Source organism: Melozone crissalis, unplaced genomic scaffold, assembly GCF_028551555.1.
Source record: "Melozone crissalis strain CALT ecotype California unplaced genomic scaffold, PUWL_Pcris_2 ptg000057l_1, whole genome shotgun sequence".
Classification (NCBI taxonomy): Eukaryota; Metazoa; Chordata; class Aves; order Passeriformes; family Passerellidae; genus Melozone; species Melozone crissalis.
This window is the reverse complement of record NW_026535835.1, coordinates 4,857,291-4,872,724: the sequence shown is the minus strand read 5'-3', so window position 1 is coordinate 4,872,724 and position 15,434 is coordinate 4,857,291. Positions and strand designations below refer to the sequence as shown.

Here is a 15,434-nt window from a genome sequence, read left to right as displayed (position 1 = left end):
TGACTTCTGCTTTTAACCCAGCTGTTTTCAATTACACCTGTATTGAGTTTGTGTGACAAGGTTTTAGCAGTGGGGGGCTACAGGGGGTGAGAAGTTGCTGGAGGCTGGACCTTTGTCCCCATGGGGAGAGCAGTGTGCACTGGAGGAGGTTTGCTGGCAGGATTTGTGATCCCATGGGGATCCATGCTGGAGCAGCCTCTTCCTGAAGGATTGAGCCCCAGAGGGACCACTCACATAAGGTCTGGACTTGACAATCCTTGGGGGTCCCTTCCAACTCAGTATTCTGTGATTTTGTAAGGACCCACACTGGAGCACTTTGAGGGGAACTGTCTCCCATGGAAGGAACCCTACACTGGTGCAGGGCAGCATGTGAGGAGTCCTGCCCCTGAGGAGGGAGGAGTGGCAGAGCCAGCATGTGATGAACTGAGTGCAGCCCACAGTCCCCATCCCCCTGTGCCTTTGGAGGGGAGGAGATAACTTCTCTTCCCTTTTTCTCTAAGCCTGGGAAGAAGATTTGCTTTTGTTTCTCCTAACCCCACCCTGATTTAATAAACTGAACTAAATTCCCTGAATCAAGTCTGTGATGGTAGCTGGTGAGAGAGCTCTCCCTGCCCTTGAGCCAAGAGCTTTTTGTTACATTTTCTCTCTCCTGCCCAGCTGAGGAAGGGAGCCATGGAGCAGCCTGGCATTGAGGCAGGATCAATGCAGCCCACCGCCCTGGCTGTGAGCCCAAAGCCCTGAGCTCCCCCAGCCCTGGGCTCCCCATGCCCTGATGCCCCCCCAGCCCTGGGCTCTCCCAGCCCTGATCCCCCCATGCCCTGAGCTCTCCCGGCCCTGAGCTCCCCCAGCCCTGATACCCCCCCAGCCCTGGGCTCCCCCAGCCCTGATCTGACCCAGCCCTGAGCTCCCACAGCCCTGATCCCCCCACCAGCCCTGAGCTCCCCCAGCCCTGGGCTCACCGGATCCAGTGGGAGCGGGCGCTCCCATCTGACTGCCAGAAGGACGAGGTTTCTCCGTTCGTCATCTTGTCGATATCAGCGGAATTGGAGGAGGTCTCGATGTGTGTGTAGCACTTTGTGACAGACTTCAGCTTGTCTGACTCCTGGTTACCATTCAGATCACTGGGGTATTCTGCAAAAAAACCACTCAGAATAATTTTCTCTGGCCTGTTTTGAGTGTTGTTATACCTTTTTAAGAACTATCTCACACAAATGAACTTGCTGGCACAGAACACAGCCCCTGAAGGAATGTTTCTGACAGGAACCAGGAGACAGCAAAGTTTCATTTCAGATGAAATTGCAATAATCTCCATCTACCACTCTCTGTATGAAAACAACTCCATTCTCTGGAGTTCAATAGCCTTTATCTACCCCTTTCATTACTGGCCTCAACACTGCTTTATTATTTTTGTACCCAAATACAAACAGATGAAAGGCAAAATAAATTACAATGGAGAAAACTTCAATTCATGTATTTGAGGGAAAGGACAAAGCACTCTCTTTCCCATGTAACTTGATCTGTTTCAATAGAAGTGCAGAAATCTGAAAATATCTAGTCAAGCTGTAAAGAAAAGGAGCCCTCTCTGCAGGGACCAGGCCAGTCCCATCAGAGATACAGTGTAAGATTAATCACCTCCAGCCCAAAATGATAAAGTATCTTTTAGTACTGAACAGTCAACTCCATAAACATCCACCTTCACATGGAAACTAAGTTTCTAGCAACTAGTAGAGATATTTGACTGAACACAGAATATCACAAATGAGTAACCATCAATTCTGAAACAGGCCACGAGAAAGATAAGAACATTCCAGAGTGTTACTCAGATTGCTGAGTAATTCAGAAAATCATTTATGTGCTTCAAGAAGCCAACAAAAATCCACAGAAGCACGCAGATCAACTTCATAATAGTCAAGAAAGCTTTTCCATTTTATCTGTAGCCTGTTTCTCACACCCTGCAAAGGAAGGGAAGCACTGCACACCTCTCTCCTTGAGGAGCAGCCGATCCAGGGAGTCCTTGAGCACGGAGGAGCGCATGGTGCAGATGTTGTTGAAATACTCCAGCACAGGGTAGGGGATGGCAGTGCTGGAGATGCGGTTCCTGTGCAGGAACCTCAGGATCATCGAGGCGTGAAGGCCCAGGCGCTCTTTGGACTCAGAAAATATATCAATGAACCCTAGAGAGAGACAGCATTTCCTCAGGCACCACAATGTGAGAGGCATGGAAAACTATCAGAGGATGTAGCTCAACTCTGCAACCTCTACAGCAGGGAAATATTTTTGCCAGTGACTTGAAATGCCTGAAGGAGTTCAAAACAATTACCAAAAATCTCATGTTTATTTTGTTGTCCCAAACCCTTACCTTCAAAATCTAAGTGAAGCAGTTGCTACTTGGTTCTCTACTTGTAGCTCACTCATCCTGAGCTACACTGAGCTTTTCCCTTTGGAATTGTGGATTATTCCTAATGCTTTCCCCCAGCTTGGTCAGAAATGTCAGCTCCTGAGCACTGGTACCTGAATCCCAGTGCATGTACATGCATAGAACAGCACTCTGTAATTTCCCCCCTCTAAATTCTCTGCAGCAAATTCTAGTGTTTCTTGTCTGATCCTTTAAGGCAAATCCCCTTTAGCCACTTATCATCAAATGCTTGGAAGGAAAGCCAGTAATTGACACTTATCCCAGAAATCAAATTCTGGAAACTGGCACTTTCTGAACTATAAACCATAAAACCTGAATCATGTTTTATCAGGATTTCAAATGCTGAATAACAATATAATAATAATAATAAAATATGTGACTCATCCCCTGGAATAGACTCCATGGAGGATTTATTCCTCCAGTTACCAAGTACAAGGCTGCATTAGCTGGGCACTCACCAAAATTCTGAATTTTCTGTCTGTGAGATGAACCAAACAGGGGTGAGACACTCCCCAGTGACACAGAGAAGGAAACAGAGGTTATTTGTGAAAGGAAGTTCTGCATGCAATTCTGGGAAATGTTTAATTTACAACAACTCCACTTGCTTGACACTAAAAAACCAAGAACCTTCTGGAGAATGGTTTTGATAAGATTAGGACAAGCAATGCTATTAAAGCAATTTATTGAAGCAGCACCTTTTTTATGGGGCTGGGCTTGGGAAACCCTTTTGTTCCAACACTCTGCTCTCATACCTGGCACCAGTGAACAAGCTTGCAGTTGCCTGATTACATGGCTCAGCTCTCCCTGAAGATTTGCTCCACTAGAATTCTTGAGAGCCTCCAGCATATTCTCCACATCCACAGTGCCATCTCCTTCAGCATCAAATTGTGCAAAGGCCTAAAGAGCAACCAAAAAAAATTTATTTCAGCATATTTCCTTAAAGCAAGATATTTCATAGAAACCATAGCAACAAACGTTGCAACACTGGTAAAACAAAATCAAAAGAATCCATTCCCCAAAGTATTGGATTCATGGTAACAGGAAGCAGGCTGGCTGGAAATCTGCAGAGTTTAGCAAGTTTGAGGGTATTTGCACTGCCTTCCTATAAAAGTCTTGCTTAGGTGGAGACAGCCCATCACAACCACCAGTGAATCAGCAGGATCCAGCCAGGGGCAGCTGGGACTGGAAGGAAGGTAAGATTTGCTTAGCAAAAAGCTCCTCAGCTGAAGGGTGGTTTGGTTCCAAAAGCCACACCTTCCATTACTCATCACTGCTGCATCCCTCTCTCACTGCATCCACTCACATTCCTCCAGGGGTTACATAGTTTCTTTATTTAAGAAATTGTTCTAGAACAGTAATATTTTTTTATTTGATTTTTCCTTCCATAAACTGTCCTCCTACACCAAAGATCAGTTTAATATAGTTTGTCTAAGTGTTTTTGAAAACAAAGGAGAGAGTTAGAGAAGGACTGGGATTTTTTTAATTGAAGAGGACCACTGGCAGCTTTATTAACTTTGACCTTAATAAAAATTTTAATATAAAAAGTTGTGTTGAGCATGTACAAAAAGGAACTCACACAGCATTTCACAACTTTGAACTAACAAATGTACAAGGTATTTTAATTCAGCTGAGCCTGTAAATCAGAACTAAGCTCATAAATGTAACTTAGTTTAACTAGCTATTTCAGACAACTCATGATTCAGTGACACACTGCTATTAAAATCTGGCTATATTTTCACAATTAGATTTAATTTTGAAACAAATTTACGTTTAACTGCTAAAAATGGAACTTGTTCCAAAAGAGAAATGCAGTATTCAGGAACATCCACCTTTTTCATGTAAATTGGGAATGCACTTACAAAAGATATTTCTTTACAAGCAAGACTTGAGTCTCCCTGCCCTGAACTTTGTATTCCAAGCTGAGCCACACAGACCAAGCAAATCTGGTCTCTGAGGACAGATGATCTCACAGGAGTCTGAGTCAAGGGCTTGCTGCTGCTCAGGAGGAAGTTCCTGCTTCCCTCTCTTGGTTTGCTCCCTGGTTATCAGACCTGATGTGCCATTAACAGTGCTATCCTAGAGAGGAGCAGCCTGAAATGATTAGCTCAAAATAACCTGCCAATTAACCATGGCATAATTACAGCAGTAAAATGAGAGCAAAGTCCTCACAAGACAACAGAATTGAAACACAGTGTTTTAGCTGACTAAAGTTCTCGTGGCACTTGTGTGGCACAGAGCTGCATTTGAGCTTGGAAACTTTAGAGTGTTATTATACACACAGCTGAGCCCAAGCTAATAATGATCACCTCTAAAAATGATTTTGAGCAGCAAAGCTGGTGCTGAGCATCCAGCAGGCACCAGGGCCAGTCCAGCCCAGGCACTGGGCAGGTCCCAAAACAAAAACCCAACACCTTTGCTTGAGGACAACAAGCCAGAGGGAATTCATTCTAACAGACATAACTCAGTTGCCAAAACAATTCAATGCACAGTTTCACACCACACCATTCTCAACATTTTTTCTCATACCTAAAGTGAAACTGCACAATTACTAAACTACAAATTGCACAAGTTTTGTGATGTTACTGGTGACAGTAAAACACAAGGCAACAAGGCTGAATCTGCTGACACCTATTTTAAACAAATTTTTTATACTCTCACATAAGGAGGGATTACTACATATATGCTCTTCTTCTTAGTTTAATGCAGTATTTTGTGATCTTATTTTTAAACTCTTCCTCTGATCTCAGGAGATTGCACCAAACCTAGAACTCTAAAATTATTAACTGTTCATTTTAACTTAAACTAGTTATTTAATAAAACCATACATAATTTCCACTGCTGTCCTATGTAATGGGGGAAAAAAGTGGGGGGAAAAAAGGAGTATCAATCAGTACTCAAAGAACTTTTGAGCTGTGTGCAGGACTGGACATGAGACAATTCAGCAGCAGCCTTACACAACCCAGCTCATCCTGCTCCTAAAGAAATGCAGTAACTCCACACAGTTCAACCCTGAACATGAAGCATGTGAGAAATATCTTTCGTAGGAAATGATGGATGAGAGGGTTGCTTGGAATTATGACACATGGAAAAATCAGCCCCTCATCTCAGAGCTCAGGAGCTGGATGGCACAACAAGGTATCTGAAAGGTGACCTGGGAGAACTTCATGTTTCACCCTCTACTCTCAGCAGAACTGCAGCATTAATGGGTACATGACATGACAACTGCTGAAGCAGTACCAAGAAGGATTCAGAGGTTCAGTTCATACAGAAAACAGATTTTGCATTTAAACATTGTTCATAAAACATTTGAAGGCTGTGCCCAAAGCCCTGCACCGAGAAGATCAAACCTGGGCTGTGCCAGACAGGACCCCAGAGACATTAAAAGGTGAAACCTATTGAGCTGCCACCCCTAAACTGACTCCTCAGTGTGATAGGAAAGCTCAAACAGCACAGCTGATGGGTTAGTGCCAGAAATGATGACATCAAGGTTTTCCACAGAACTCTCAACATCTCAGCTTTGCAGGGCAGATGTGACCACACATCCGTGGCACGCTGAATCCTGTGACAAACTTTTTCCCCGCTCCCTGGAGCAGGAAATGAAACCAAAACAAATAGATTCCTCATGCAGAGGAGGACGTGAAATACAGACAATCCTCAAAATATTTCTGCAGCCCACAAAGCCCAGCTGTTTGTGCCAAAGGAAGAGCCCTAATGGACCCATTTCAGCCTTGCTGCTGTTACAAACGAAGATGTGCTCATGACTGGCTGTTCTTGTAAAGGACTGCAAGTGGAGGCAGCATTTCACCGAGCTACTTAAACCAGTCTGGTGAAAACACACCTATCTGCACATGAAATGAATCTCCTTCCAGTTTCCAGAAGCCTTGTTCACCTGTCAGCACTGATCTGAGGCGTGTGTGTGTGATTTAACAGTTTACACAGTTGTTCTGCTACTCGGGAGCACAACAAAGCCAGCAGGAAGTGACTGCTGAGCTCAGGAACTGCTTGCACTCAGGAATTCAGACACAGCCACTTTCTCGAGTGAGTGTGGAATTCCCAACAGGGTGTTCTGCTGCAGTCTGGATTGCTACAGAGCAAAGCTGAAGTGTGCTAGACATTAAACTCTCCATGTCATTTCCCACAGAAGGGGAAAACTGGGAATCCCAGCAGAAAGGAAAACTACTCTCTTCAACCATTAAAAGGTGACCATAACACCTTCTGCCTGGAGAATTTAACGTCCTAGACATTAAATTCTCCATGTCATTTCCCACAGAAGGCGAAAACTGGAAATCCCAGCAGAAAGGAAAACTACTCTCTTCAACCATTAAATAGTGACCATAACACCTTCTGCCTGTGGAAGGGGATCTCCGTTACACTACTTCCTTACAAATTTTCCAAAAGTCCTACTTTACAATAAAAGAAACGCTTGGCAATTTCACTGCTGCTTTTAAAAAGCTACAATAAAATCCAGCGTGGTAAACTTTGACTCGCTGATAACGCTAGTAAGTATCAAGAGGAATTACTCAGGCAGGATTTCCTACCCGTGTTCCCACCACACCTGCGCTCTCAGCTGCACCAGCGGCAGCAACAGCAGAAATATTGCTGTAAAAACCCATTTTATTCTTCAGTGGCCGCTGAGCATGATCACTGATAACTGACATAAGTTTTTTTTAGAGGGATATCTGGAAGCTGACAGGCTGTCCATCAACAGCAGCAGCAGCAGCGGCAGAACCCTCTGGCCTGGCCCACCCCACGTACCAGGACGCGTGTCCGGGCTCTCCAGGCTCGTGTGGATGGCCACGGAGCCGGGCCCGGGGACAGCAACCCGCAGCAGCACCCCGAGGTTCCCCCGGCGCCGATCAGCCCCCTGCCCGGACAGGTGGATCCCCGGAGGGATCCCCATCCCCGGCAGTGCCCGAGGCCGGGCTGGACGGCTCAGCCCGCTCTGTTGGAAGGTGTCCCTGCCCGTGGCAGGGGCTGGAACGGGACGGTCCCCAAGGTTCCTCCCCGCCCGAGCCGCTCCCGATCCCCGCGGCTCCCGGCCGCTCTCACCTCCTCGCTCTCGCCGCGGGATCCGGCCGCCAGCCGGGACACGCTCTCCAGCACCTCGCAGAACTGCTCCAGGCTCACGGCCTCGTCGCCGCGGCTCAGCCGCTCCTCCAGCCATCGCACCAGCGCGCTGTGGTGCCGCGACACGAGCGGCTCGGGCAGGGCCGCCTCCCGCAGCCGCGCCGTGGCCTCCCGCAGCCGGGCCTGCTCCAGCAGCACCTCGGCCGGCGGCAGCGCCGGAGCGGCCGCGCCGGCTTGGGGCGCGCCGGCCGCCCCCTCCATGCCCTCTTCGGCGCCCTCCTCCTCCTCCTCGCTGCTGTGGCTCGCCGCCGTCCCCATGAGCCGCTCGGGAGCCGCTCGCAGCCGCCGCCGCCGGTGCCGCCGCCGCTCCCGCCGGTCCCCGCCCGGTCCGGCCCGCCTTAGTCAGCAACTTCCCGCCCGCCGCACCTGTCAGCGCGGGGCCGCCACACCGCCGCAAAGCGCCACCGCGCCACACCGCCGCAAAGCGCCACACCGCCGCAAAGCGCCGCTGCTGCAAAGGCCGGCCCGGCGGTTCCCGGGACAGGGACGGGGCCGGTGAGGGGACACGGGGGGACAGCGAGGGCTGGGGACAGCGATCCCGGGGAAAGAGCGGCACCTGAGCCCGGTTCTGTGGACAAAACTGAGGGGGAGCTCATGAATTCATAGATGTATTTCCAAGGGGTGCCAGTAGGGCGGTGCCAGACTCGCTTCAGTGGTGCCCAGTGACAGGATGAAGAGTAAAGGCCACACGACAAATTTCACCTCAACATGAAAAAAACTCCTTGACATGAGTGTGGCAGAGCACTGGGACAGACTTGTGGAGGGAGAGCACGGAGTGTCTCTCTCTGGATGTGAAAAATGTGTATTTTATGATTGTGTGGGGGCTTGAATATATGTAATGTTATGGAGGGAGTCCCTGTTAAGATCTATGTATTGTAAGATCTATGTATTAAATAAGTGTGTCCTTATGGAGAGAGTCCCTGTAAGATCTATGTGTGGGTCCTAGTTACTCCAAACGAGCTACAGCTGTGAAGTCCTTAGTTGGGCAGCAGCTGTAGCTTGTGAAGGTAACTGGAATAAATAGGGGTGGGTCGAGAGCTCAGGAGGAGCCCCTGAGAAGACACAGGGAGAGCTGTGCTGCAGAGGAGAACAGCTTGGTACAGTATGGGACTTGAGAAATATGAACTACAACAAGAATACAACATGATTGGTTTTTGCAAATATTCAAGTGAATGTTATATGTGTAGTGTTAGAAAGTAATGCACTATTAATTCTCTTAAGTACTGTGTTAAATATAGTTTTAGGTTATAAAAAATGTTAATATAGAAACTATGCTATGTAGGGTACTTTTTTTTAAAGAGAGGACTCACAGTGAGAGAGCAGCCACAGGACACCTGAATCTTTCAGAGAGAGAGAATTTATTGCCGCTTATCAGGAGAAATGAACTTCCTCCTGCCTTGAAGGGGCTGTTGGGATTCAGAGGAAGAAGTTGAAGATGACCAGACAGAATCCTGTGTTTTAATGGAGTTTATGCATCATGTATAAATATGCAACAGGCTATTGCTTTTAAGGGTTAATCCTTTGTTAATGGTTGTCCTTTTTTGGACTCCTGCTGCCCTGGAAAATGCCAAAGTCACCCGAACCCTCCTGTGTCACCTGCTCCAGGTGCCCCTGCCCTGGGCGGGTCCCAATGAGTGATCTCCACAGGGCACTGACAACAAGAGATTCTGTGTGAAAAGCAGCAATCACTTGTTTTTAAAATTTTAAAAGTTTAATAGTAATAAAATGGTTCTAAAAATAGTAATACAATTAGAGTAATAATAATTTGGACAATTTGGATTAGGACAATATAAGACAATAGAAACAAAGAGTTAGGGACAGTCCAGGTACCTCTTTCTGGGCAAAATAAGCCCAAAAAAGGACACAGGTGAACAGAGCATTAACCCTTAAAAACAACAGCTTGTTGCATATTCATACACCTCATACATGATGCATAAATTCCATTCAAACACAGGATTCTGTCTGGGCAGTGTCAACTTCTTCCTCATAAGCCCAACAGCATCATCCTGCCTGAGCGAGGCAGGAGGAAGTTCATTTCTCCTGATAACGGAGCAATAAATTCTCTTTTTCTGTAAGATTCAGGTGTTCTGTGGCTGCTATCTCAGTGTGAGTCCTTTCTTTAGGAAAAAAAGTATCCTACATAGCATAGGATATTCTATATCTATAGGATATTCTATATTCTAGCAGGGGTAGGAAATCCTGCCTGAGTAATTCCTCTTGATACTTACTAGCGTTATCAGCGAGTCCAAGTTTACCACGCTGGATTTTATTGTAGCTTTTTAAAAGCAGCAGTGAAATTTCTTGTATTGTAAAGTAGGACTTTTGGAAAACTTGTAAGGAAACAGTGCAACAGAGATTCCCTTCCACAGCCAGAAGGTGTTAAAGAATTCACTCCATGGCTGATTCACTCCTTGGCTGGGGGATTCACTCCTTCTATTTTAACATTTTGTTATAACCTAGAGCTATATTTACCACCCTACTTAAGAGAATTGATACAGCATTACCTTCTAACGCAACACATATAATATTCATTTTAATATTTGCGAAAAGCCAATCATAAAATACGCATTTTTCACATTCTGTGACTGTCCTTATGAACATCAGCATTAGTCAGAGGGCGGTGAGGGCTGGCCCAGAGCAGCTGTGGCCGCCCCGTTCCTGGAGTGTTTGAGGCGGGGTTGGCCGGGGTTCGGAGCAGTCCGGGCTGGTGGAAGGCGGTGTTCTTATGAGCAGAATTAAAAATGAGAAAGGTCTCGTGTTTATTTCAGTGTAAAACCATCTCCGTGTTTACTGCAGTGTAAAACCATGTCCTCCCACCCCGCACCGTTCCATGTCTCCGCCGCCACACTGCCGTAAAGCGCGCCCGGGGCCCGGCCGTCCCGCCGGCCGCGGTTGGGCCCGCACGCTGCCGTGCGGCGAGGGAACTGTCGCGCGAGCGCTGCGCTGTCGCGGCGCGATGTGGCGGGGCGCGGCCGCGGCGCTGCTGGGCCTGGCCGCCGCCTGCCTCCTGCGGCGCGGGTTCGAGCCCCGCGCCCGCCTGCTCAGCGCCGCCGAGCTGCGCCGATACCGGGGGGCGCCGGGCGAGCCCGGACTCTACCTCGCCCTGCTGGGACGGGTCTTCAATGTGGAGCGGGGCCGCAAGCATTACGGGCCCGGCGGCGCGTACAGCGGGTTCGCAGGTACCTGCGGTGGGGCGGGGAGCGCTGTGTGAGGGCCTGGGTGAGGGGCTGAGGTTGCCTGGCTGGGGAGGGAACCATCCCCGGAGGTGTGGGTGTCACCCGGTGTCACCGCCGGCCGGGGAGCGCAGCCCGGGCTGGGAGGAGGGAAAGCTCAGCCCTTGTTGGGCCCCTCCATGGCTGGGCTGTGTTCCAAGGCTGGGGAATTCATCCATGGCTGGGGTATTCAGTCCAAGGCTTGAGGGTTCACTGCATGGCTGGGGAATTCACTCCTTGGCTAGAGGATTTGCTCTTTGGCTGAAGGATTTGCTCCATGGTTTAGGGATTTGCTCCTTGGCTGAGGAATTCACTCTATGGATGGGCAATTCAATCCGTGGCTGAGGGATTCACTCTTTGGCTGGGGGGTTCACTGCCTTGCTGGGGAATCCACTCTATGACTGAGGAATTAATTCCATGTCTGAGGAATTCCCTCTATGGCTGGTGGATTCACGCCATGGCTGAGGAATTCACTCCGTGGCCGGGGAATTCACCCCATGGCTAGGGGATTCATTCACTCCTTGGCTGGAAGATTCACTCCTTGGCTTGGGGATTAATTCACTCCATGGCTAGGGAATCATCCATGGCTGGGGGATTCACTCTGTGCCTGGGGCTCTCCCCCTGTGCTCTCCCCCGTGCCCGCAGGCAGAGATGCCACCCGAGCGTTTGCCAGCGGCGATTTCAGCCCGGCGGGGCTGGTGGACTCCGTGTCGGGGCTGTCACCCGCGGAGCTGCTCTCCATCCACAGCTGGCTGAGCTTCTACAGCGACAACTACGAGCCCGTGGGTACGTCTGGGGCTGGGTGGGCTCGCACGGGGATGGGTGTGCAGAGCCCTGAGTTTGCTTCCCTCCAAGGGAAGGTTTAATCGTTTTCCCACCTGGCTGCTGTCCTGCTTGGATTGTCTCTGCTGAGCACAGAGCATGGAGCCAGCCTGAAATCACTCAGGAGAATGTAGGGGCAGCAGTGCAGGGAAATTGTTTTGGGGAATGGTTTCTGGGTTGTGCAGCTGAAACTGGCTTTGGTTTTCAGCTCTGTAATGCCCAAGCTTGTCCTGCATGGGTTTATTAATATGGGTAAACTGCTGTGTGATCCAAGGGTTAAAGGGATGTAAGCTCAGTTTGGTTCTAAAATTGGGCCATGGTGACATCACCTTTTACATAGCAAATTAAAAATAAAGCCCCACCAGAACAATGCATTTTCCTTGCCTGGAAACAGGTCTGTGGTCTGGGAACACTGTGGTCCTAATTGATCTCCTCTCCCAGGGAAGCTGGTGGGCAGATTCTACGATGAAAATGGGGCACCGACAGCAGCCCTGAGGGAGGTGGAGGCTGCCATTGAGGAAGCTCTCAAGCTGCAGGCAGAAAGTGATCAGCAGCAGCAGTTCCCACCCTGCAACTCTGAGTGGAGCTCTGCTAAAGGCACCCGCTTCTGGTGCTCCAGAGAGAGGTGAGCCTGTCCCCTCTGGAGCAGAGGCTTTTTTGGGTGCCCTGTGCTGTGCTCCTGCCTCTCCTGGCAGGAGGGGCATGGGAAGGTGTCCTGGCCCCTGCAGCCACCACACTCCAGGGTAGGTGAGCTCTGGGGCCTGGCACAGGTTGTGTGTGCAGTGGTTCTGCCAGGGCTGGAATGAGCCAGGCATGGGCTCTGTCCCTGCCTGAATTCCCAGGGTTGTTCAGGTGGGAAAAGCCCTGTGAGGGCACCCAGTCCAACCATTCCCCAGCACTGACCTGTGCCCCCAGGTGCCACATCCACACAGCTTTTACATCCCTGCAGGGATGGGGCCTCCCCTACTGCCCTGGGCAGCTGTGCCAGGGCCTGACCACCCTTGCCATAAAGAAATTCTCCCCAGTATCCAACCTAAACCTCCCCTGGCACAGCTTGAGGCTGTTTCCTCTTACCCTGTCCCTGTGAGCACAGCCTGAGTTTCACCTGGCTCCACTCTCCTGTCAGGGAGTTGTGGAGAGTGAGAAGGTTCCCCCTGAGCCTCTTCTGTCACACTGGAATCAAAGAATTTACCACATGTGCACCTGATCTCCTGTTCTCAGCAAAACAGGGCAGAAATCCCAGCAGGACTGCGATTCAAACAGGTTCTGTCACCTCTCAGGAGTACAAGCATTAACGTGTGCTTTTCAGACAGTTTCATACCACAACATTTTCACTTCAACCACATAAAAATGAGGTTAAGCTTTGATTAATCATTTCCTTTCTCTCCTGTTGGTAGCTCTCTCTCAGCTTAGGGACTGTTTTGTTTGAAGATGAAATCATTTCACAGACCACACTGCAAAATGCTTGGGCTTCGTGTCAGCCCAGCAGCAGCTCTGTGTGCCCCAGAGATCTGCTCCTGTGTGTCACTGAGCTTGGGGACAGCCTGGGGACCAGGTGTGATGTGGCAGGGACTTGTGCTGGAGGCGTAAAAGCTGCAGTGGTTGTGGAACAGGCAGGACTTGGCCCATGGAGAGACACTTAGACATAAAGAGACATGATCAATTAGCTGGGGAAGTACTTTTTCTTCTGCCCCAGCTCCCAAAATCCCTGTGTTTAGTGTTTAGCCAAGGCACAGAAGGCCCAGGAGAGCCTGGTCTATTGGAAGGTGGCCCTGCCCATGGCAGGGGCTGGGCTGGATGGGCTTTAAGGTCCCTCCAACCCAAGCCTGTGATTCTGTGAAGATGTGTGCTCACCTGTGAGCATTTAGGTACCTCCAGCAGAGGCATTTTGCTGTGCTCCATCAGACTGTGATTCCTCTGGCAATGGAAGCATGGAATGCAGGAGCTGGTCACTCTCAGAAGGGCAGAGCCTGCAGCAGCAGTGATGAAACCAGGGCCAGGCCACAGGTTTCTGAAGCACAGCCAATAAAAAGGTGAAGGCTGTGGGATGGTGGCTGTTTGAACAAAGCCTGGATGTGGCACTGGGTGCCAGGGTTTAGTTGAGCTGTTGGGGCTGGGTTGGACTCATTCTTTAAGGTCTCTTTCAGCCCAGTCATTGTGTGAATTCTGTGGAAGCAAAGCCTGCCTCAGTGTTAGTTCTAGTTCAGAACTAACTAGACACTATTTAGCTCAGATTATCTGAGGTTTTTCCCTAAGGATTCTCTGTTGACTGAAGCGTTTCCCTGGGTTTGAGTTGTAACAGATTTTCCTTTTGCGTTCGCAGCGGGGGCGTGCCCAGAGGCTGGGCCGGGGTCCCGCGGAGGCTGCACCGCCCCGGCTCGCGGGGCGCCCCCTGCGTGTGCGTCCGGAGCTCGGGGCCGCCCTGGGGCCAGCCTGGCTCCTCCCAGCACCGCGACAGAGGCGACCTGGATGACCCTCGGCTGCAGCAGTACGAGGGCTGCCATCCCCTGGCCGAGCAGTGCGTGCTGCCCACGGGCTGAGCCGGGCAGGGAGAGCCCTGCCCTGAAACCTTGCACTGAACCCCTGCCCTGAAACCTTGCCCCGGGGTGGGCAGCTCCAGCTCCATGCCTGCAAAGAGAGCAGGAACAATCTCATGGGATTTGTGATGCTTTTCAACATGTGGAGATGGAGGAAACACTTCAGCCAGCTCAGTGGCTAAAAAATAAGTAACAGGATGATTTCTTTATTTCTATGGGAAATATTTCTGCACCTGGGAACAAGCTGTAAGATGCACAGCCTGAATTGTGTTTTAGAGCTCTGCTCCTTGTGCAGTCAGGGACTGGGTGTTTGTGTGCACAGTGGTGGCACAGTGAGGTCAGTGAGCACAGAGCTGCTGCAGCATCACTGCCACAGGTCCTGCTGCAGGCACTGCTGCTGCTCCTTCCCAGGCACCTGACTCACTCGCAGGAGTTTAAAGGAAGCAGGGAGAACCCTGAATTTCTTCTGCAATTAAGGTCTACAGTATCAGGAACTTGCACAGTTTAGTTACACACAAGCTTTATCAAATTCTTGGAGACGGCAAAGGCCAGAGCTGCATTTCCTCACTGTGTTTGCATTAGATACTGAGCCCAGATATTGAAGTCACCTGTGGGGATTGTTGTTTGATATTAACCTCACTGTCCTGGTCTGTGATTCACCACTTTCAAACTGTTCTGATCAGGAAGGAGTAGTTTTAAATAGCTTTCTTTTTGTTGCCTGGGTGGCAACAGAACCATCCTACTGTAATCTGCCTCCTGTTTCCATTCTGGTATAAGACTTCCTCCCATCTGCTCTGTGCCTGTCAGACTGAGCTGGATGTGCCCTTACAAGACCCAGCACTCTTAAAATCCGTATTTATTGTGCCACAGCTGGCAGAATTCAGCACTGTGAGTGACTCCCAGAAATGCAGGACTGGTCATTACCCTCTCTGGGTGGGGCTAAAAGGGAGAGAGCAATACCTGCACTGCAAACCTCAAGCTGCAGGGAAGCATTTGCTGGTTTTAGTGGAATCTGCTGTTAAAATCAGTTTTGGTGGAGCTGAGCTTTGAGAGAGGCATGCAGATCAGGGTCCAGTGGTAGCACAGGTTGTGGTCACTTCTTGTCCTTAAGGCAGCTGCCACCTGTGTGTAAGCTCCTGGAAAGTGTTTATAAACTGATTTTTAGCTTTCAACACCTCTGAAGAGAGGCCCAAAATGTAAGTGATGAGTTAGTTAATTAGCAAGTTTACAGGAAGCACCATTCCCTCCCTTGCAGGACACATCACAGCACTTCACTGATAAAACTCAGAGGATGCTCCAGGGATGGAGAGAAAGTGCATT

The 15,434-nt window shown here is 49.6% G+C and overlaps 2 protein-coding genes across 2 annotated transcripts in view; one reads left to right on the top strand and one right to left on the bottom strand.

The window, feature by feature from the left end:
* Positions 1-7,801, bottom strand: part of ZZEF1 (zinc finger ZZ-type and EF-hand domain containing 1) — a 60,646-nt gene extending 52,845 nt beyond the window's left edge. The window contains exons 1-4 of the mRNA XM_054287005.1: positions 7,466-7,801; positions 3,169-3,313; positions 1,980-2,174; positions 960-1,131 (exon numbers count right to left, since the gene is read on the bottom strand). Of these exons, the coding sequence (XP_054142980.1) occupies positions 960-1,131; positions 1,980-2,174; positions 3,169-3,313; positions 7,466-7,801 (848 nt within the window). The remainder of the gene's footprint in view (positions 1-959; positions 1,132-1,979; positions 2,175-3,168; positions 3,314-7,465) is intronic.
* Positions 7,802-10,499: 2,698 nt separating this feature from the next.
* LOC128944139 (neuferricin) lies at positions 10,500-14,279 on the top strand. Its single transcript, XM_054287268.1, has 4 exons — positions 10,500-10,722; positions 11,401-11,541; positions 12,019-12,202; positions 13,901-14,279. The coding sequence occupies exons 1-4, from the start codon at positions 10,500-10,502 to the stop codon at positions 14,115-14,117; spliced, it is 765 nt and encodes a 254-aa protein (XP_054143243.1). The 3' UTR covers positions 14,118-14,279.
* Positions 14,280-15,434: the final 1,155 nt, after the last annotated feature.